A 23,482-nucleotide genomic window follows, 5' to 3' on the forward strand; every position below is an offset into this window, starting at 1 on the left:
ACTTGAGCGACATCTTGGAATATCGCATCAATTTGGTATCTCAAAGTGCTACCCACTTTCTCCAGAAATTACAAGACCATGAAACAACGTTAAAGAGAGGAGCTCTCGCGTGAGTTCTGTAAGTATATTGACGAAGGAGAATGCTCAAAAGGAGAGTTTAAAAAGAAACAATTTGCAGTGACAAATATATTGAGAATAAAACAACTACATATGTTACTCCAAATTATGTAAACAGAATATTTAATGTGCTAGATGAAAAACAAAAAGTTTTAATTTCATGTCCCAATTTGCAGACAAAGCAGTATAAATTAAAACAGGTGAAATTTTGATCCTGAAAATGTACATATAGGTTAAATTCAACTTTTTATATGCTACTATTACCATGAAATTGATACAAATTATTAAGAACATGCGTACTATATATATATATATATATATATATATATATATATATATATATATATATATATATATATATATATATATATTAAATGAATATGTGGATATGTGAGAAAGCTTGCCGGTTGCTTGTCGTGGGTCGGTGGTTCTTTCTGGGGTTTTCCCGGGTTCTTCCTCCACCATTAATACTGGCCACCATGTATAGCCTATCTTGTGCTGAAAATGGCGTTAAACCCTATAACAACAACAACAACAACAATTAAATGAATAACTTAAAAAAAATAAAGAAAACCTAATTAGTATGCGATCCTTCAGTATGATGATTGATATATCTATTTATATTGTACCAAGGGGACCATGCGATGCTGTGTTGCAATTTAACAAGCAGAATGAGACAATTAGTTTTATATGCAGAATTAGTTCTTGATACATATTATATTTGCTGATAGTTCATCAAGTACATTTTGAGTGCTCAGATAAAACTGATTCTTGCCAACATAAGCATTTCTAATTTCTACTTTAAAATATCCCATGGTCCCAAATGTCAGGATCCACTTTTTTATCCAATAATTCACCCAATTGCAAAATAAAAAAATGTGAAATAAAGCCACAACATTGAACCATGCTTCAACAGTTCTGTTATTTAGTTTATTTGCATGCATGGAGATTTAGCCATGAGCTTTATGTCAGCAGTATGACTTAATATTATGACTTAATATTTTTTTTGCATTTCAGTTGTTGTTGTTGTTGTTGAGTTTAATTATAGTGGCATGCGTACAATTGTGCATGTGCCACTTTTTTCTGACTGCACCGCAGCCTGCTAGTTGTTCCTGGGGAAGAGAATGGTACCACCTCCCCCAGGCTTTTATGGGTTCAAGGAACCCTGCTAGTTTGGCCTCAATCTGTGGGTCCATAAAGGTCCCTTATAGTTGAATGGTTGGCTGTCATTAGTGGGAAGGAGAGCTTGGGAATGGTCCTGGATGCTTCACATTGCTGGTTTCTTGTTGCATTTGCCTGGTGTTTCTTGCGTGTTTTTTTTTCTTCTTTTTTTTTCTTCAAAATGTTCTAAAAAGGGGTGTGTGTTCTATGCTGTTTATAGAGGTTGTTAGTAGAAATCATGTATGAAGAGAAATTTTCAAGGTTATTATGGTAATACTAGTCGAGGTATTTAGGGTGTGCTTCCTACATTATGTTATTTATAAGTTTTTAGATATTGCCTCTTTTAAGTTCTTTATTTATTAATATTTGTAGAGATTGAATATATTTATACTTCATTTAGCAAGAGACCGGAGTACTAGCCAATTACACAGTTCATTAAGGACCTCTAGGACCATAGTCTTAGCTGATTACTCGGTTCATTAAGGACATCTAGGACATCTGATTTTGTGGTTTCCTTAGTTTTTGATAGGTGCTTCATAAGTGGATTATTTATTAATGTTTTTGTAAAATTTAATGATATGTTATGCATTTTTATGTGGGGGCTTCTAAATTTATTTAACTAGTTACTGGGTCTTTTGGTTTTGTGGGGATAGTAATTATATTTTGTTCCCAAGTCCTGCTGAGTCTGTGAATCTATTTATATTTTTATATGCTGATTGTTTATCTTTATTAGAGTCCATAAGTAACTCTGGGTATGTGTGTGGTGATCCAATCTCTTTTTGGTTTTTGATAAATATTTTCCTAGCGGGATGATATTTTGGGCATATATTGAATACGTGGTGTAGATCTTCAGTGGTGTGGCAGTTAAAGCAGTTAATGGTTGCTGGTTTGGGTCCTATAAACCTTCAAAAACTGCTTGCTAGTTTAGTTTTTCCAATTATTATCCTGTTTATGGTTTTCTGTTCTAAATAGGTACCCTTAGGTAGCTGTATATTCCTATCTACGGTTTTTTGGGTTTCATGGTGCATTTTACCTTTTGTGGAAGAGTTCCAAAAATCTTGCCATTTTGGTCCATATATGTTTGTGCGAAGCTTAGTGCTTCTGAAGAGCTATAGTTAAGCTTGATAGAGTTTTGATCTCCTAGTTTGGTTTGTGCAACTTTGTCTGCTGTTTCGTTGCCAGAGATTCCAATGTGCAACGGTATCCACATGAGCTCGACTAATTGATGTGCTGTGGTGATATCGTCGATTAATTGGCATGCTCTGTCGAGGAATTGTTCCCTAGAGTGTGTATTGCGATTTTGGATCGATTTGATAATGCTTAGGGAATCGCTTATAATGACTGCTTTAGGTATTTGGTTGTCTTTGATCCATTGTAGTGATTCAAGTATAGCCCAGAATTCAGTGGTGTAAATGGAGCAATAGTCAGGTAATCTGGATCCCGTCTGTATATCGAATTCAGGGATGACTATTGCTGCTGCTGTTCTTGGTGGGTTTTTTGTTTTTGATCCATCGGTATATATTTTAACATAGTCCAGGTATTTTTGTTTGATTTCGTTTACTAGTACAGGTTTTGGTAAGTTTTCTTGCCCTTCTTTTTTGAATAATGTGGTAGCTTCAATGTTAATCCTTGGTGGTTTTTGTAACCATGGTGATTTGTTCTGGTCTGTATTGTTTGTTACCTGTTTTTTTAGTAGAGGTATCTTTTCTCTTAGTTCAAAGATTACTTTGCCACTTGGTGTGGTGGGTATGATTTTGGGTCTGAAGACAACTTTACACTTGTTTATAGCTATTTGGATGGGATGGTTGTCTGGGTTGGTATCTAATCGAATGTAGTATCGGAGGAGCAGTTCTTGCCTACGTAATTTTAAGTGTAGTTCTCCTGTTAGTGTTTGTAGTTCTTCTAATGATGTTGAGGGGAGTGTTCATGTGCATAATAGTAAGGCTTTTCTCTGGATAGTGTCAAGTTTTTGTAGTACAGGTTGCTTAGCCAAGTTATATGCTTGGCAACCGTAATCCAGTTTTGATCTAATTAGGGTTTTATATATAGTGAGGAGGGTTTCCTGGTTGGATCCCCAGTCAGTCCCTGTGATGTTCCTGAGTAAAAAATTTAATTGAGATCTTTGTTACAATTCTGGGTGAGTTGTTCAATGTGCTGTTTCCATGTGAGTTGGTTGTCAAAGAACATTCCTATGAATTTTACTACAGTTACGTATTTTAATTAGTTTATTTGAATTTTTTCTGGCATACACGTGACTCTGTGCCATGCCTTATTATGCGTCATCCAAATGACTATGCATTGTCATGAAACTATTGGAGGTGTTTTTTATATGCTGTATAATTGACCAGCGTTAGGCACTGAGATAGTAATTAATATGCATTTAAAATCTTTTAATGAAAGTAAGACTCAAATCGATTACTGTGTCAATTTTCCATATGCAAACACAAGTTGTAGTTGTTGTAGGTTTTAATACCATTTTTCAGCACAAGATAGGCAATACATCGCAACGAGTATAAATGGTGGAGGAAGAACCTGGGAAAACCTGGAAAGAACCACCGATCTGCGAGAAGCTACTGGCAAGCTTTCTCACATATTCACATTGCCCAAGCCTGAGACTCAAACCCACACAGACAGAGGTGGGATGGCAGTGCTCTGTAATGGTGAGTACTTTAGACCACTGGGCTACTCAGGGTCTCCGCAAACACAAGTAAATAAATTGTTGCTGCAACCTTAATCACCAGTATGCTTACCATTTTAAATGCTAGTATTTCATTATGCTTGTAGCTATTTGATTGCCCTAAATTTTGTACCCATGCTTTTAGCATAAATGTTGGCTTGTATCGCTAATACACAAATTTTATGGATGCATTTTATTTAGTATATCTGTACTTAGTATGTCTTGCACAGTCTGTACTTGTCCTTGTATGTTTACAGTCAGGATGCATATAAATGGCATCTTAAGGATGTTATTGGACAGCCATTATTTTAAAACTGCATGTATGAGTAGAATATTTTATATTCATGGAAAACTGACTTCTCTGCATTGAATTTTAATCAGAAATTATAAACTGAGGCAGGGGTTAGCTTATGTGTGTATTGGACAGTCATAATGCATGTGTATTTTGATACTTTTAAAAAAACATTAACATGTTAGAAAAAAATTATGGTCATACGTACTATATGACTGATTGTTGAATAAATTGTCATATTATTGTTTACAGTTGATGAAATAGCTCCAACAAGCTAATGTTTTTTTTTCTTCTCTGTAAAGCAACTCAAACTTTAAATTTGTGAATCAGAAGTAGATGCATAAATACACATCAATTTTATGGTTTTGTCGAGTAACCACATATATTACGATGATAACGGCCATGATTTTTCTGACTGTGCATTTGCCTCCTTCAATAGCCATAATGTTGCATGTGAATGATAATATATTTAATATAGTTCTGAAGGGGCACTCTACAGATATTATGAACTTCTGAGAGAGTGGAGGGTGTAAGGTGAAGTTATTTACATTTGCAACATGCACATTGTTGAGAATGTTGGTATACCTTTATGTTACTTTTATGTACTGTGGCTGAAATTTGTTTGGACTTGTGGAAACTGTACATGATCTAAGCACACAGCTAACAACAATGACTGCAGCTCACTTGTGCTAAAAAAAACATCAGCCAGAATTAGTCTAAAGTACAATATCTTTATCAGTTATTAAAATAGGGAAACAAATTTTGCCAGACTAGACACTATCAGCCTCTGAAAGTGCAATGAATAAATTAAAAAAATATAAAAGATGGATAAAAAAAATTATCGGCTCTTCTTTTTACAATTTACTCCTGAAATCCAGGATGACCATGTGGAGCTAGCAGTTTTATGAAGATGCACATTTGAAGCATGGGCAAGCTGAATATTCTTTAACCCATACTAGACATATCAAGCATACACCAAAATAAAGGGAATCAAAAGTTCTTTGAACAATCCCAAGGATATAAAAGGGCATTTTAATACTCATTATACCAGTGAAGAAAACCCGGGGAAACTATTTTCTTTAAAAATCTAACATTATGCAAAATACAAAACTATAGAGTATCACCCAAAGGCTTTGAATTACGAGGTTTCTTTCTCGACTTTACGGACAATACCGGTATGTTTCGAATAGCGCAGGAATAGCCGAGAACGCGAGTTTGGCGTTTGGACGAGAAGTCTGGTTAGGTCGACCAACGACAGCGTTTCAAGCATACTGAGGTAGCGCCATCTAGGGAGCTTTATTTTTGAATGACAGTTCCGTTTCCTCTTTCCGCTCATATGTTTCATTTCACATGACTTCATAGCGGAAGGGAAAGGTTAGATTGGAAGACAGGACCGATATCATCTGATGGTTTTGTTTGTTCCTGTTTTCAAAAATGTGAGTATATGCAGTATTGATTTCTGATTAGTTTCTTATTGATATTAAGGCATCTTACCATTTGTTTCCTAATAGTTCCTTGCAGTGAACCTCCTTGTTATGTAGTCCACCTCCTTGTCCTGTAGTCCAACATGTAAGACCTTGACGCTGATATTTATGTTTTGGGCGTCAGCACTAAAACAGATAAAACATGTGCTTTGTCTTACATTGTATGACAACTTGTCATGCAACGTAAGACGCCTCCCCTGTTATTTGTTGTTTTTTTTCTTTCTTCTTAACTCATTCTGTCCTAGCACTGTTGTCAGTAGCTCTGCTGCTATGCCCCAGAAGCACTAATTTGTGTCTAGTTGCTTGTGCCCGGAGTTTTTACCTGTTTGAAATTTTTTGAAAACATCGTGCACATGCATTCACTCTTACCTTAATTTCTCTTCTTATATCCAAGTAAAATCCACGAAATTTTCACCATTTATTCCAAATGGATTTACAACTTATTTATACACTATTTACAAAATTATGTGCAACATTTATCCACAAGACTCTATCATCACTGCTGTCAGCATCCTCATCTTCTGACGATTAAATCTCAGAAACTTCTATGTCCGAATCTAAATCTCACAAAATATCCAACTGCCAAACATATCTTTCCTCAGTTTGCTCAATATTTTTGGGATCAAGCCTGAGAAACTCCTCATTTTTTCTTTCATCAAAAACCACTCTTACGTCCGCCATCATTTATGATTTTTCATGAACAGAACACGTATAGTGAAACTGCTCTCAAACAGTAACCCTTGGCTTTTGAACAATTCAGATTTCCACAAATGAAAGTAAAATCATTTCTGATTGGTTTAATAGTTGTTTAGTTATTGAAAAAAAAACATTTGTAACCAATCAGAGACATTGTATCTAACACACATTCATCATGCCTGGAGACGGGATCGGCCATTGAATGCAGTAAACAAACCATGACTACATGCAGGATTGGCCAATGAATGCAGAAACCGAATCACACCTACAGACGGGATCAAGGCCAAATGAGTTAAGGCATGCGACAGCGTCATTAAATGTGTCAGAAGTGCACGTTATCATAAAAGTAAAAGAAAATAATAAAAAATTCATTGAATTATATCAGATTGTATAAATGTTTGTATGCCAACATGTCGGCCAGTTCTGGGCATCGGGTAATTCTGCGCAACTATACGTCATTTCTGTAAACATTGGATCACATGTTATTTTGGGTTTTAAAAAAAGCCATTTTGTATTAAGAAAGAACAGTTGTATTTTAAATAATAAAAGTGATATTCATAAACTGTACCAAAATATCCCACATTTCGACTTGAAATTCATATGAAAATGTGACTTCAAAATGTCAGCATGAAGACCTACTCCATCACCTTCTTGAACCTGTAACCCAGAAAATCCTATTTACTATGTGGGGCCGCGAGTGGCCGAGTGGTTTAAAGCGCTCACCGTTTCGGATCACTGCCATCTCACCTCTGTCTGCGTGGGTTCGAGTCCAAGACTCGGCTAGCGTGGGCATGTGGGAAAGCCTGCCAGTAGCTTCTCGTGGGTCGGTGGTTCTTCCCTGGGTTTTCCAGGGTTCTTCCTCCACCAGTTATACTGGCCGCCATGTATAGCCTATCTTGTGCTGAAAAATGGCGTTAAACCCTAGAACAACAACAACAACCTGTTTACTATGTATCTTTTAGAATTGCACAAATAAATACATCATTTAAAAGATAGAAAGGTATATCTTAAAATAATTCAGGTTTTAATCCAAGTTTCCAATTTTGCAAGAAGTTGTCCCACATGTATAAACTTGCCTGCTACCCAATGTGTTAACTTGCTGCTAGAACGGGATTCTCAAGAAATTCCTTGGCTTTTAGTCTCTTTCTATATTCTTTAATAATTTTTCCACATAAACAAGACATTGTAAACACATTACACCCTATTCATTGTCGTTTCTCTTTCACATAGTAACTTTTTTTAACAAAATGTTGAACTTCACTAATTATTTTACAAGATCAGTTTAGTTGACTTAATATTGCTTGCCATTTATTGGCATTGTTATGTTGAATTTTGTAAAACTAGCTATAAACCTGACCTTATTACTCGACTGAAATGCTGAAAGAAACAGTCCAAAGTAATATATTTCATTTCTATAGTCCGATGGATAAATATTACATATTTTTAAAGCTGTGTGCAGAATAGGCCAACATATCATGAGTCATGAAAACATGGGGGTGGTATCCCTTGTGTCAATAATTAATTTTATTTTGAACAGAATATTCAGGTGACAATTGCCTCTTTTCAAATGGTAAGCATTGCAGTATTTTATTTTTGTCAATTGGTCGTATTCTGCATGCCTTTTACTTCAGTATTGGTGACAGAAATCTTAGGAGTGCAGAAATGCCTGACAGCATTGTAGCATTGAGTTCCGTAATGTAGTTTATGTTTTCAGACCAAACCACAGTACTATAAATTGAATGTCTTTTCTTTATGACTCCTTATCTTTTACTGTTACATTAAGTGACAGTCCTGAAGGAAATGACCTGCTATACTTACAAAGTAATTGAGCACCCTGTGTTAGAGATTATTCCTTTGTAGACCAACAAGTAGGTCTATGCTTTTTTTCTTCTAACATTACTTGTAGTGGAGACCAATGCTGTCAGGCCATATTCCATACTGATGTTTTATGTTGTTTCAACCTCTCATAACTTCCCACTCTCTGACACTTGTTACTAATTATTACATTTATTTCAACTGACCTTGGTATGCTGATGGTGAGTAAAATCCCTGTCCATTTGAACCATTGCAATAAATCCTCCAGAACACTTGCTTTTTTAGTATTAATCCCTGTCAGAACAGAACACAGCATACTTCTATTAATGACCTGTTTTTCAAATTGCTGAAGCATGCGTGGAAAGCAGCATCACCCCAAAGTAACAATAAGACCTGGAAACCTTACGAGGATGATATCACTAGAAGCTGACCAATGCTTAGGATGGAGCTGCTGTTAGATCTGGCCATCACAGCAGAATTTTGAGAGAGAGAAAGAGATAACCCTAAACAGTTGATGCTTGATTTGTGCCATAGATGTGTTCCTGGGGTTATGGCATGAATTGAAACTAATGCAAATGCACGTATCTGAGCTGTCACGGCACACAGTGCTATTGATGTAATAAAAATGAGCAAAGTGGCACAAATTGAATGTTCTTTCTTTATTATGAATAGTGTTTTAATGAAAGTGCATATTTAATTGATTTGGAGTAAATTGCATGTACCTATATGTATGTATGTATATATATTGTTGTTGTTATAGGGTTTAACGCCTTTTTTCAGCACACGATAGGCTATACATGGCGGCCAGTATTAATGGTGGAGGAAGAACCTGTGTGTATATATATATGTATATATATTTATTTATTTATTACGAAAGTTGTTGAATAAAGTTTATTACAGAATATGGGACTTTTGCAGTACTTTACCAGACATCCAAAGCTGTTTGCCCAGGGTCATCCATGGATTTTGTCAATTTTTAAATTCTGGCTATTCATTTGGGTTAAAGGACAGGACCATGGCTTTACAGAAGGAATAATTTATTCCTCAAAATGTTGTCAGTCCTGTACTTCATACATTGATTAAACTTTGTGGATGGCTTGCATTTGAGACTTAGAACTCTATGCTCTTAAACTAAGGAACAGAAAAGATCCATAACCAAAATGTTTTGTAAAATTCAACAAATAATTTATTTCCCTTGAATACAAACTGAAAATTTAAAAAAGAACTTACAGTATTGCAGATTAAATCCCACTTACTACAAGTCTAAATGGATAAAGTTCATATTGAATTCCATTGGTTTTCCTATATTGAAAATGTTGATGGACCTATAGTCTTAAACGTGGTAATGTACCAATGGCCTGAATTGTCATGATGGGCTAACAGTCTTTTGATCTGTCACAATAATATCATCCATAAATGTTCTTGTCAGAAATCACTTTAATTCCATATTAATGTTCCAATCCAACAATATTACAGATGGACATTTAGTCTTTTCCAGTGAATAATAATTTGAATAAATAATTCCACCTAAATGAAATACTGAAAACAACGACAAGACTGATTATGCATCAAATGTTAAATGCAAGATTGATAAGTTTCTTCATAGCATATGAACAGCTAAGACACAAATGAAGAACGAGGATGAGGGTCAATAGCTTGTTTCTAGAATATTCTAAGTTGTCAACAAGACAATGTCTGTGACTAAAATTATGAAAAAATAACATGGAGAAACATCAGGTACAACAGGCTATTCCATGGTAAAATTCCAATATGCTAGACCCAGACCCAAATGAACATGTTTACATCCATTGATAATGATCCTGTTATTTAATCCACACTCATAGAGAAATATTAACTGTGTATTAGTTGTTTAAAAAAGGTTACATGGCTACTGGTCAGGTGCACAATGAATTTGAATTTGGAGAAGGTCAGATCCAAAATACATAACATATAATCATGGAGAAAAAAATAACAAATGCACATTAAACATATGTAACAAGACAAAAACTGCAAGAAAGAAAAATGTTTCAACAAAATAAATGCTACTAGTCATGATCAGTGTTTTGAAACAGCATGAACTTGAGAGACAAAAAGCATCTACTTATTTTGGGGTGAATAGACAAAATTTCAAGATAACTGACAGGGAAGGAAGAAAAACAGTTTGCCAAAATATGTTCAGTGTATTTTACCTAAACTAAATTTTGTGAATGGCTTGCATTTCAGATAAGGCATACACATGTTGATAATGTATAGTGTATCATTTAGAATTGTGGGGCATGTTGCTTAATGACATTGGCATAGTACACAAGTGAAGTGGGTATTGTGTCTTTAGTACCTCAGTATCCAACCAATGTTTTATATAAAAACGTATAATTATACTATTTACCACTTGATGGGTGTATAATGTGTAGTCTATGGCATTTTTTTATTCTTCTTCTGTTTTTCAACAGTTTTCTCCTGTTTTTCAGTATTGTTTGCAGTGAGTTTGAAGAGCTGAGAAATGGGTCACTTGTTTCGCAGCGAAGAGATGAGCCTTTGCCAGATCTTCCTTCAGTCTGAGGCAGCATATGCCTGTGTATCAGAACTGGGGGAGCTGGGATTGGTCCAGTTCAAGGATGTAAGTATGCTCATTAATTCAGATAACAGACTCATTGAATACAAATAAAAACAATATAGTTTTTTCCTGTTCCCTCTGCCGACAGTGCCCCTTTCTACATTGAAGTAAATAAAGGCACAGTATTGCAAAAATTTGCATGAAAAATAATTTTTTTAAAGATAATTTGAATTTTAAACTAATCTTCCATATCACAATCAAAATACTTTCTTATCTTTGTCAACTCCAGTATAGTTTCTTTCTTAGGTTTGATGATAGAAAAGTATTCTTTGTTTTCTTTTCCACAATAAAATATCTGATACATTTTGATTGTTAATTATTCCCAGTTGTATTCCCAGCATTTTCTTAACTTTAATGTTTGGAAGAACAGGTTACAATTTCAAGGATTACGTTTTAGGAGGACTTGGGGGCTGAAAATAGGCCACAATCACACAAGAGTTTAAAATCATTTATAAAAATCCTGCATTATTTCCATTTGAAAATTCTGCTCTGAATTGATGGCATTTTTTTCTGTCACCAAAAAGATGGAACTGCGCCATATTCCCAATCACTACGGGGATAAATCTTTGTTGTACACAGATAACTTAATCTTGAGAGGGTATGCATTGCTATTTACAGATTGTGTCATTAAAATATATCAACCATCAACCTTTTTCAATAAAACAATGTACACTGTAGCAGCTGTTACAGCACTTTATGTCCATATTAAAGAATACACAACTGGAATTCTTCCATACTGATAAAGTAGCATTACCAATGAATGCCAACAGTTTGAGCACAAAGATATTAATAAATGCAAGTTATTGCACATATTTAGTTATTGAAAACGTTGTTTCCTTTAACATGCAGAAGCAGATCAAGTGTGCAAAAATAAGAGACGTGTTAACTTGTACTTTTCATTTTCCTTTTATTTTATTAAATTGGTGTGTTTCATAAATATTTTAATGACTAAATGTTAATGAAAAACTTTTGACTTATGTCCATTCTTAATTTTTGCATATTATTGTTGTCTTGCACATGGATGTTTACCCAACTTTTTTTGTTGTAAGTTGCCTAATGAAGTATTACATAGTTTTACTTTGGTCAGTTTTATTTATGATAAATTGCTGCCATGTCCTATTTGATACTTTTATAGTGTAATTTATTTTAGCTTCACTAATTAAGGATTACTTTGTGGTTTTTTCTTTACCTTGATTTAATTTTTTTAATATTTTGCTGCCATAGCAAATTACATGTACTTTGATTTATTGTGAAAGTTTAGGACTGCAGAATCTGTTGCCTGGTAAATAGTTTAACATTATAGGAATATGTTTGTTTGAATATTAGTCAGAAAGCATTCTCATTTAAATTGTAGTGTCATTTGTCTTCAGAGAAGAAGCTGTTCATAGAGGGGATATTTTTCCATGCATGTTTTTCATAGCCTTGGTTCAGTGTTACACTAGTTGAAAGTCACTTAGAAAAAACTATTTTGCATGCAGTAGTTTCCTTTTGTTTGCAGTTAAATCCTGATGTCAATGCCTTCCAGAGAAAATTCGTCAGTGAAATAATGAGGTGTGAAGAAATGGAGAGAAAGCTACGTAAGGATTATTTCTAGAATACAGAAAATAATACTTCAGAAGTATATGAAATGAAGATTGTGTGACATTACACAGTGGAAAGGGAATTTTAGATTGTCATAACCAAGACTGGTTATATTCAGATTCATCACCTGTTTTCCAAAATGCGCATGTACTTGGAGTTAACTATTTATACTGCTATTATTACTGTCCTTACTTATGTGTCATAGTAATAAAAGTTTCAAACAATACACATTTGTATAAATGCATGAGAAAAAGAAACAATAAACCACTAAGTTTGACCATGTGATTCAAGTTTCAACATACATATTCCAGTTCCATTTGGTGAATGATAAAAGTAATTTTAATGTGTAAACATCTTTGTTAAATAACTTTATGCCTAGTAAATAAGTCATTTATTATTAATCTGATAAATATATATATATATTCATATGTTTTTCAGTGATATGCAAATGGTCATAAAGAATATCAGGTGTGTCACACTGAGCTAGATTCAGTCTAACATCTGCTGTGATAACTAAACCATCTCTTTCTCTGGGTACTGGTTTATCATTTCATAGTACTGAATCATCATCATCATCATTACTTCAATAGCAGATACATCAGTTGCTTCCTGGTAATCACTAATTTCACTGAAATTATCATCGGTTGTTGGTATTACAGATTTTACATCAGAATTATTGTATCAAAGAAATCAACATCCTCATTACCAGACCCAAGTATAACTCAAAATGAACATGAGCGAGATTTGCTATGAACTGTAGTGAAATAGTCATGGTCCATTTATAGAATGATCACTATGGATATTTCAAAATTATTTGTTCAAGAAAGTATAAACAAAAATATTTCTTTTGGCACTTTAATTGCAATTGAACTTACAACTTATGGCTTTAAAGTACCAATTATGAATGAAGTCATTTAGAGAAAACAATTACACCCCGAGAGAAAAGTTGCACTGATAAATTACAATTTGTTGCCAGCAGGTTTTAGTTAAATGTCTATATTTGCATAATATGTTGTAGATATTTGAAATAATTCTGTCATCATAAGCACATAATGTTCAGCCTCTGTTGGATATAATGAAATGTGAAGGTGATTTTAATTTCTCAGATTTTATTTTTGTTCCTAAGAAAAACTAGAAATAGCATTCTAATGCTTGTGGATGAATGCAGACCTGCCAACCCTCATGATTTTGGTGTGAATTTCACGAATTGCACAGATTCACACTTTATGCAAAATGTTCATGAATTCCCAAATTTTCAGTTGGCTTAAATCAGGAATTTAAATTTTCTTTTTATCCCATTAAGTGGTAGTCTAGATAGCAGCAGTCCTGTATTGCTGGTCACAATGTATGTAGGACTATATCCAGTTGTTACAGTTTGCCCTGTAGCAAGCTTTATAAAGTATATAATCTACATTAAATGACTTGTACTATATAGCAAAAAGCATATAGATTTTGGGAAAATTAAGAGTACCTCCAGCAGATTCAGCTCTGAGGACTTTACCACCTACTCAAGCCCTGCTAAAGCATTGTTTGTGAGTTGTGATGTTGAATATAACCTGCCTTTCTCATTTGGAGATCAACAAATATGACGAGTATATCCTATTTTGACGAAAATTAAGACAAACTCTGGTACCTCCTTAGGTGCAGAACATTTGCAACAATTTTAGTCACCAATAATAACCAGCAGGCAAGAAGCCTGAACTGTTTTGAAAACAAATTTACCATAGCCCAATTGAGTAAGTTCAGGTCTGCCACAGCATCATATGACAAAGAGTGTGAAGTTTTTGTATATCAGTAAACTTGGCTGCAAATAAATTTGTACATGTAATAAGTGTAAATAATATGTTTTAGTTTTATTTCGGGATTTTCATAAAATGCAATATTGATTGTCAAAGTGGATGGAGCTAGTGTCATGGTATAACTTATGACTTTTGTGTTAAAAATTCTCTAATTTTTATCCCTCTTTTCACTAATTGCGAGTCGGGGGGTTGGCAGCTCTGATGAGGTGGGTAGAATTATATTGTTGTCTGCAGGGTTCATGCGCCTTCCTGATTTTTAAGGAGCCCCTTGAATCCATCAGAATTTGAATTCTACAATAATATCCTGAAAACCCCCTTGAAATGTCCTGGAATTTGTATTAAACAGCTAAACTCTAATTCATTTTATTTTTCCACTACAACTTTTAAGTGAATGATTTTGCAGTGATCATCATATTATGTTGCTAGTCTTATTGAGCCTGGTTACTAAAAGATTTTTGCACACATGCCGTCAATCACAGTATTGTATCTTTAACGAAAGTATCAAACTTTAAAAATGACTCCTGAACATGTCATTTTTTTCGTAAAGTGTTCTGGGAAACTTCTTAAAAATTAAAATCATTTTGGTGCAGGAACCCTGTGTCACTGTCTGTCTGTTCCTTTTTTGTTTGTTACTACTGAATAACATTAGTTCTTCATCACTGGCCTTAACCAGGCTTTTTAGATGGCTTGCAGTTGGGTTAAGAAAGAAGCTTGTTGATTTTGGGGTCAAAGGTTAAGATCACTAAATTATATGGATTGCATGTACATGGAGTAAGGTGAGAGTCTGTTGATTTGGGGATCAGGTGTCAAGGCCATTGTGAATATAAAATAATTTTAAAAAATCGGCATAAAATTTGCAATTTTTCTCCAGGTACCTTCACCTGAGTTTTTGGATGGCTTGCAGTCTTGTTAAGAAAGAAACCATTTTTTTTTTCCGGGTTTGGGGGTCAATGCCAATATCCCAGAAAGAAGAAAAGTTAGTTTTGCTTAATACCTTTACTTTTGAATCTCGTACCTTGACCATATTTTGTGGTCATGGTAAGTTTGATAAGAAAAAAATGGTTTTTGCACAATGAAAATAGTACAAGAACACATACCATTATGAAAGGTCATGTTCATTGAGACTCATTTGGGTGTCCGTAAACTCTAGCATCAATCATGCCCTTCTAGAGCCTACAAAATGGTCTCTTAAACTTGTGATGGTCATAAACTTTACAGTTCACTCTTATAATCTTGTTCTCAAGCATACATGGCATTAGGACTTTCCAGATTTGTATGACTGATGCTGACCTGCTATCAAATATGGATTATGATTTTAATGGCTTCAAGAATAATGTGTTTGTAGAGACTGGTGGTGTGGAGATATATTGAAACCTACCAGCACACTATATATTGCAGTGAATATTGGTATATATTCTATCTGCAGTTATCTTTTTGGCTGCTTTTTGCAGTATCTTTGTTTCTTCAAAACATTACAGTTTTAAGAATGACACTAAAACCAATCCATTACACAGTTTTGTAATAGTTGATTATCAATCACAATTGATATATCCTAAATGAAGCACTTAGTCTCAGGAGGTACTTTTTTCATAATGAAGGTACCAGTTTTATTCGGCAGAATTTTACATCTTATTTCTGCTGCTGTTTTCTTCTTCGTCAGCATTTTCTCATTTAACCATGTTGTTATTGGTATGTAATCTGGAATTGATTCTTAGTGTTTGTTAATATGGCATGAGAAAATACACATTTGTACCAGTTAGCTGTTTCTGTTTGACCCATATCTAGTTGGTTTATGGAAAGTGATGCTTGATGAATTTCCAGATTTTGGCAAAAGACATTTTTGCAGATAAAGAATGTATATATCATGATTGAAATAAAATAAATATTTTGCCAAACTACATTAAAGTCGACTAATAATTATTGATGTGTCTGTGAAACTTAAGGTAGATTTAGCCTGCTGGATCCTTAGTAATTTACTGCCTTGTATCAACAGGTCCAAAAAAAACTCTTTGTAAGGTCTCTAGTATCCTTTATTAAAGTTAAATCATTTTTATAACAATGTTTTTCATTTTGCAACTTATTCACGCCGTTCCTGCATATAAGCAGTTCTTTTAAAACAAGGTTCAAGATCTTTTCATCTGTATTCATCATCAGGGTGTTGCATCAATGAGCGAAGGGGCCCTGAGTGGTCTAAAGCGCTCTTCGTTTTGGATCACTGCCATCTCATCTCTGTCTGCGTGGGTTCGAGTCTCGGATTCGGCTAATGTGCATATGTGAGAAAGCTTGCCAGTAGCTTCTCGTGGGTCGGTGGTTCTTTCTGGGGTTTTCCCGGGTTCTTCCTCCACCATTAATACTGGCCGCCATGTATAGCCTATCGTGTGCTGAAAAATGGCGTTAAACCCTACATCAAAAACAACAATCAATGAACAAAACATTTGCCCATTGGTTGCTTCATCCAGTGTGCAGGAGGTTGCATACATCCTGTTCTACTTCCATGTGAACACAAGGATGTCATACCGATGTAGCTAAATTGCAATGCGGTATATAATCTAGCCCATGATAATAAAGAATACAATAATGTCATACCTTAAAATTGCAAAAGGCTACACTTTGCCTTATAGTTATAGAAACGCACCTTGACTTCATCTTCTCATGCTAATATGTTAGGACTGTGTTTACAATGGCCACTGCTTTGATTCTACAGAACATCTGCTATGTCAAGTCTTTATTAGGGAATGGCGTAAACATATGCTGACTATTGATAACCGAAACTTACTAGCCTATCAGACTATTACCATTATGAGAGTTACTAGTCCGACGGGAAATCTGCTAGCCTCAGGCTAGAGGACTACCACTGATTTCGAGCCCTGTATTAACCTTAGTGGTACATGTACTTAGGCAGCACTTATTTCAATAATGAAAAATCTGACATGGAGAAACAGGCATCAGTAACGATAATCGGATTACTTATCATATTGTATGAATTAAATATTGGTTCTGGACACATTAAAATAAAATATAGCTGCTTGTGAGGGGTAAATAATTCATTTTTTGCACTAATATGCTGATTGCTGGCTGGGTTAGAGGTGTGGCTTTTCTTAAGAGATATTTTTTAATGCAGACTCGTTTTTGCCAAGGGATTATGGCCGTACAAAGTGGGTGGTCGCTGGTCAGGGAAGATTATCAATTTGGGATGAACCTTAGAAGGTGGTTTGCCCATTAAGATATGGATTTGTGGTGTAAAAGGCCAAAAGTCAAGCTCACTGTTAGCCAGCAAAGCAAAATGCGATTTTCAAAATTTTCTCACACCTTTATGCCAAACTTCTTAGACAGTGAGCAGTTATTTTAGAAGTCGACCAGGTCATATAGGCATTCAGTACCTGCTGAGTAACATGTTAGTTTTGTAAAATTTGATTACTCATACATGGTGATTATTCACTTTTTTTTATCTGCCTACATCCATATTCATTAGAAAATTCATGATGTACTAGCCCAAAGAAACAAGCATGTGGCAAAAATTAATGTTAAATTATGTGAACTTTTTTCGACAAGGATAACTTAAGGTGTGATCCAGTACAAACCAGATTGAATGCTACATGCTGTGATGTCACAATGAAAAGTGCATGTGTATTAAATTAATTGTACCACTGTGTTATTTGTGATGCTAGACTTGATATCCTCTTTTCTTGACCCAGTTTTCAGTACTTGGCCACCATTGTAAATTCGTATAGCAATCAGTAATTTTTGTCCATAAGTTGTTTGATGACATTTGAGGCACAAAGCATTCAACAATCAGAATTGAATAAACTTTGTTAAGCTATATTTAACGACCATGAATATTTAATTTAATCTGAGTATATATGCCTGCATGATCAAGTTCTGTTGCACACACCTTCACCAATCAACATTGATACGTTGCCCTTTGGGTACCATAAAGTATATTAATTTCATGTTCCAGTGGTAAGAAGTCAATATTATTATGAAGTGAAGAAAGGTAACTGTTTTCACATGACAAGACCAGTTCTACTTTATATACCTTTGTCAGTCTTGTTGTATTTTGCATAATGATGCAAAGAAACATGGTAATTTTTGGATGAAATGTAATCAGGGTCAGTACAAATCCATGAAGCAGACAGGCAGTAGACCTTTTATGTACTGTTTATTGCTCATCCAAAATGGGGATGACGGATAATTGCCACTTTCTTAACCGACCATCTAAATGGATATTAAATGTTTTTATGCATGTAAATGGTCATAGCAGTATAATATAATTCTTTTGTTACTTTGCAGGTTATATCGAGAAGGAGCTGAAAAAGGAAGGCCTTAAAATCCCTGACTCGTTTGAAAATCCCAAGGCCCCTGCCCCAAAGGAGATGGTGGATCTGGAGGTGAAGTTGATTTGCTTAAACAGCCAATCTGGTCATAGTGCTAATATGTTGTGAACTGACATGACATTTTTAATGTGACCTTTTGAAAATGACATTTTAAAACAAAAATCAGTTTTTTATTCAGTTAAACCTTGATTTGTTTGAGTATAGCCTCATAAGCATGGATTTGTTCAACATGATCATCTTTTACATATTTGGGTTATCATTCAAGTATTAACGTCATAAAAACATATCTTGCCATCCACCGTCTCTCAGAAGAGACCCTGTGTTCCCAGCAGTGGTTTTGATAACCATAACCTGATCTCCTTCATTGAAGACTGTGAACATGAATATTTTGCATGGCATTCACACTCAGTGTCATTTGTTTTCAACCATATGCTCTAAAGGTCAGGTTCATTTTCATATCAGGGGTATTGTTAAGACAATTGCATCATTTACAAATATACCCAGTTTTATATATATAAAAATTGATGAATGAACATAAAACCAGTGATTTCAAAAAGACATAATTATCATCATTTAAAAATGGCTTGCAAAGTTTGCAATAATTATTATTGAACATACCAGTTAAAAGACAAAATTTCAGACAAAAAAATAAAAATGTCAACCTGAATCAGCAATTTGGTTTTGATATTCAAAGAGTTAGCCAGACAAAATGTATTGGGATGTGGGTTGATTCAAATGGAGTCTTAATTGGCAGGTGAAGCACCAGTTTCCTTTGAAGGGTTATTTTAATTCTGTGGATTTCTTTAGGAACTGTTTTTTTTTTTTTTTACCTAGTACAGTTTGTTGCATGTGATAGTCTTATGAATGGCAGATGAGCTGTATATTAGTGCTTGTCTTTACTTTTTTGCTGAGTCATCTAAAGTGCTCACTGTTACTGATCATTGACATCTCACCTATGTCTGCTTGGGTTTGGCCAATGTGGGTATGTGAGAAAGCTTGCCAGTAGCTTCTTGTGGGCTGGTGGTTCTTTCCGGGATTTTCCCGGGTCCTTCCTCCACCGTTTATATTGGCTGCCATTTATTGAAAAATGGCATTAAACCCAACAACATCAACAACATTTCTTTTTTTGCAGAGGCTTGATATACGCTTACCTAATTCTGTCAAAAATGGGTTAAATTTTCAGTTAATATTTCTGTATGGTTTAAGTTTTCAGTTAATTTTTCTATAGGGCTACTAGTCCTAAATTCTTTTCAGGGTTGCTGCACACTTGTATGATAGAAGTAGTAAGCACACTCTCCCCACCATTCAAAGTCTGAAAATTTTGAGAGAAGATTTTATTAAGCATTTTTTATTATTTTCAAATGTCCCAAACCATTGATGGGATAGCTATCCTGCTTGAACTGTATTAATGTAATTGTATGTATCATGCAAGCAAGACATAATTTAAGGTGAATCTTGCTTATTATTTATATCAAACAGTAGAGTAAACTGCCATTCAATGCTTGCTTGTTTTACTGTCTTTGTAGGCCACTTTTGAAAAGATCGAGTCAGAGCTGCGGGAGGTTAACACAAATGCTGAGGCTTTGAAGAGGAACTATTTGGAGCTTACGGAACTCCAGGAAGTGCTAAGGGTCACACAGAATTTCTTCAGACAGGTATGTTCCATCTATATGCCACAACTAATCATCAGGGAAGAGTGGAAAAATGAAGCAAGGAACTTGACTTGGAACTTATAATGAAGATGCATATTTCAAAATTAAATCTGCTTCTGTGATTGTTATCTCATGCGGTTTTAAGACATAGCTCAACATTACTGTTAACCTGCTATTTGCATTTAGTGATTTTGTTGGCATATCAGTTGCTAGAACATTGTAGGACTCAGAATTAACCTCAAGTCACCTTTAATAGCAGTTAAGAAGTTGGCATATCCTTTAATGGTTATTTGTTCTGTTGTGCTAATTAATCAGGGTAAATTATTGTAAATATTGTCAAAACAGTCTTCATGCATGTGGAAATAGCCAGGTGTGCTGCCCTGAAGCAGTGATTTCACTGCTGGTGATTACAAAACTGTCTTGCGCAAGTACTGACTAGTCATAAGGGTCATTCTTGTTGACTGAATGAGTAATTCAGAATGATACCAAACATTGTGTTTTAATATGATGTATAACTGCTGATCAACATTCAATACATTGTGCAGTGACAGCTGTAAACATTGCAAGGTGTTCAGCCACGGACAAAGTAGCAATAATCAGATGTTGACAAGCCAGTGCAGTTGCAAATATGAACAAAGAAAGAGACAGTGAAAGTTCTTAGTGCTTGGAAAATTAACGTAAATGACTGCAGTATGACCCAGGTGTGATCTTGTGCATGTTCTGCACTGAATCATATTGACTTTCATGCTAAACCTATTAAATTTATATTCCAGAGGTCAAAGATCTAGGTCACTATGAACACGCGTGAAAATGGAGTCCTAATTCAGTATCTGTGTATGCATAGCCCATGACAAAACAAAAACTGTTGATCAATTTAGGGGTCTAAAAGATAAATGAAAGTCATTGTGGCCAGAGAAAGCACATTTCCATTTAACGACTTTACTTGTTCTAATATCTCTACACCAGACTTTATAGACATGCAACCTTTGATCATACAGAGAAGCCTTTTGATCTAGAGGTCAGAAGGTCATTGTGAAACTCACTCTTGCAGACTAAAGCAAAGTTTTCTCTGCACAAAAAAAAATGAATTCCACTATTGCAGCGGGTGACAGTTTCAATTTTGACCTACTAAGCTAGCAAGGATTGTAGGGAAGCTGGTTTCCAAATTGAAACTTTTATTCTAGTTTCTTGTAAACAGACAAATTTGGGCTATTTACATGAATATCACATGCACAAGAATTATTCGTGTACTGTCATCAGATCTCTGCTTGATTTAGGGGCCCAGTTTTCAGGGTTATTGTGGTCCAGATAAAAACATTCTCTGTGCATTGGTTGAGTTTGAATATATGTACCTTCATCAGGCCTTATTTATATGTTGCCCTTGTTGAAGCAAAATTAGCATATTGATTTAGGCATTTGGACAGGGAAATGAAATTAAAGTTCCTCTGATGATATCTTTACCAAATTTTTCATGTGGGTTGCCCTTGATTTATTCATTTGCAGTAGATTTTTGTTTAATTTTGATGACAATATTGTAATTTTATTGAATATTTTGGTGAGAGCAATTAATGCTAGAAATGTTGAGATTGACCAGTTTGTCCTTTGAATATGTTCTGCAATCATATTATATTAGGAATATTGGCCAGCTACATCGCGAATCCAGTCTTGCTAAAAGAAAAATCGTCTTATCGTCTATTTTGAGACAGGGCAGTAACTCTTGCCTATTACCTCTCCTTGATACCACCAGGAGTTGCCAAATTTTAGCTTTGCTGTGTTCTGAGACACACACAGTGCAATAGCCTCCGACAATCCAGCCCGTTTTTGTGTTCCTATGAACCCATCCAACGTTTATTTTGCATTTATAATTCGGATTTATCGATCTACTGCAGGTTGAATTCTTTAGTTTACAATTTCTGCCAATATTTTGAGAGATTTGTTACAGGTTGGGACTTTGTTTCATAGGACCACTGTCCCACCACACTATTGTTTACCATACACAAGGTCTCTATGAGTTATATTTAACTTTATTCGCTTACTCCGTCTGCTATGGTGCTCTTAATGTTGATTGATAATTATGTTTAATTTATTCGTATTTCATGTTGTTTTGATAGAATTTTTATTATCATGCAACATAAGTTTTTAATAGGGTCAAAAGTTTGTGATACAACACTTCAATGATCTGTTAGTTATGACTGTTTTTAGCAACCTAGTAATTTCACACTAGACTAGTTTCTACTTTAGTTTGTGTCTTGTGTTGTTTTAGCATATATCAATTAAATGTTCTACTGGCCAGCTCAAAGCATGGAAATTTGCCATGACTTCTGTTTTATTTATGTTATGTATACACTGTTTCTGTTATGCAGTGTCTTAAACATGTGGTTATGAAAGTGTTTTGTTTCAGCGACCTAGTAATTTCAACAAATTATTTATGATACGACACATTTCAGGTCTATTTGTTACAGCTGTGTTTTAACGACCTAGTAATTTCAACCCTTCACTAGATTCTGCTTTAGTTTGTGTCTTTTGTGTCATTTCTGCAAAGGGATCCAAACGTTTTTTTTAACATGGCTTGATTCAAATCCTTTTGAACTTCTAGACTACATATCGCTAAAGTCACTGTCATACAGACCATGTTTACTGATAGTTTTAGCTTCAGCATGCAGGTTAAGAGGGCTGCATCCCCTTTTATGTTTGCCAGAATTCTCGTAGTTCAGATTTGAGGGTTCAGTGGTTCGTAATGTACCATTGGGATTTGTAACATAGAACAGAACATGCCTGTTGGTAGTCAACCAGTTTTCTGGCTCGCTTTCTACCATAGCCAGGTGAAGAAGAGCAGCCATGAAAGATTCTGTTCATGCCCTCAGGGATCAATGATCTCGGACACATTCCAGTATCATGGCAGATGTGTCATTAGGCATGATAAAGATTTCATTTCCAGCAAACAAAATCCCTAACATTATTTCCAAAATGGAATTTGTCTTGGGTTCTAATTTGGCTCAACTCAAGCAAGTTTGAACCTCTCGCTCATGCTTCACTAAAGTTCCTATCATACAAGACATGCTTCCCGAAAGCTTCAGCTTTCACATGCAGGATCAGTGAGCTACATGCCATTTCAGTTGAGCCAAAATATTTTTTGTTCAGTTCAGATTGTTTAGTAGTCCTCACACAACCAGGCCTGCTTGCCAAGAATCAGTTACCATCCATAGGTAACCAATAAGTTGTCATTTGTCCTCTCCCATAGACAAGTCTAGAGAGGCAGC

General features: G+C 34.9%; 1 protein-coding gene across 2 annotated transcripts in view; it reads left to right on the forward strand.

The window, feature by feature from the left end:
• Window positions 1-5,562: 5,562 nt before the first annotated feature.
• LOC149803563 (V-type proton ATPase 116 kDa subunit a 1-like) overlaps window positions 5,563-23,482 on the forward strand; it is a 121,771-nt gene continuing 103,851 nt past the window's right edge. For both annotated transcript variants that reach the window (XM_089953294.1, XM_089953296.1), the window contains exons 1-5: window positions 5,563-5,683; window positions 10,711-10,859; window positions 12,355-12,433; window positions 18,527-18,624; window positions 20,097-20,225. In XM_089953294.1, coding sequence (XP_089809420.1) covers window positions 10,743-10,859; window positions 12,355-12,433; window positions 18,527-18,624; window positions 20,097-20,225 — 423 coding nt within the window. In that variant the 5' untranslated portion in view covers window positions 5,563-5,683; window positions 10,711-10,742. The remainder of the gene's footprint in view (window positions 5,684-10,710; window positions 10,860-12,354; window positions 12,434-18,526; window positions 18,625-20,096; window positions 20,226-23,482) is intronic.

This window comes from Sinohyriopsis cumingii, chromosome 3, assembly GCF_028554795.1.
Source record: "Sinohyriopsis cumingii isolate HCF-2022 chromosome 3, ASM2855479v2, whole genome shotgun sequence".
Taxonomy (NCBI): domain Eukaryota; kingdom Metazoa; phylum Mollusca; class Bivalvia; order Unionida; family Unionidae; genus Sinohyriopsis; species Sinohyriopsis cumingii.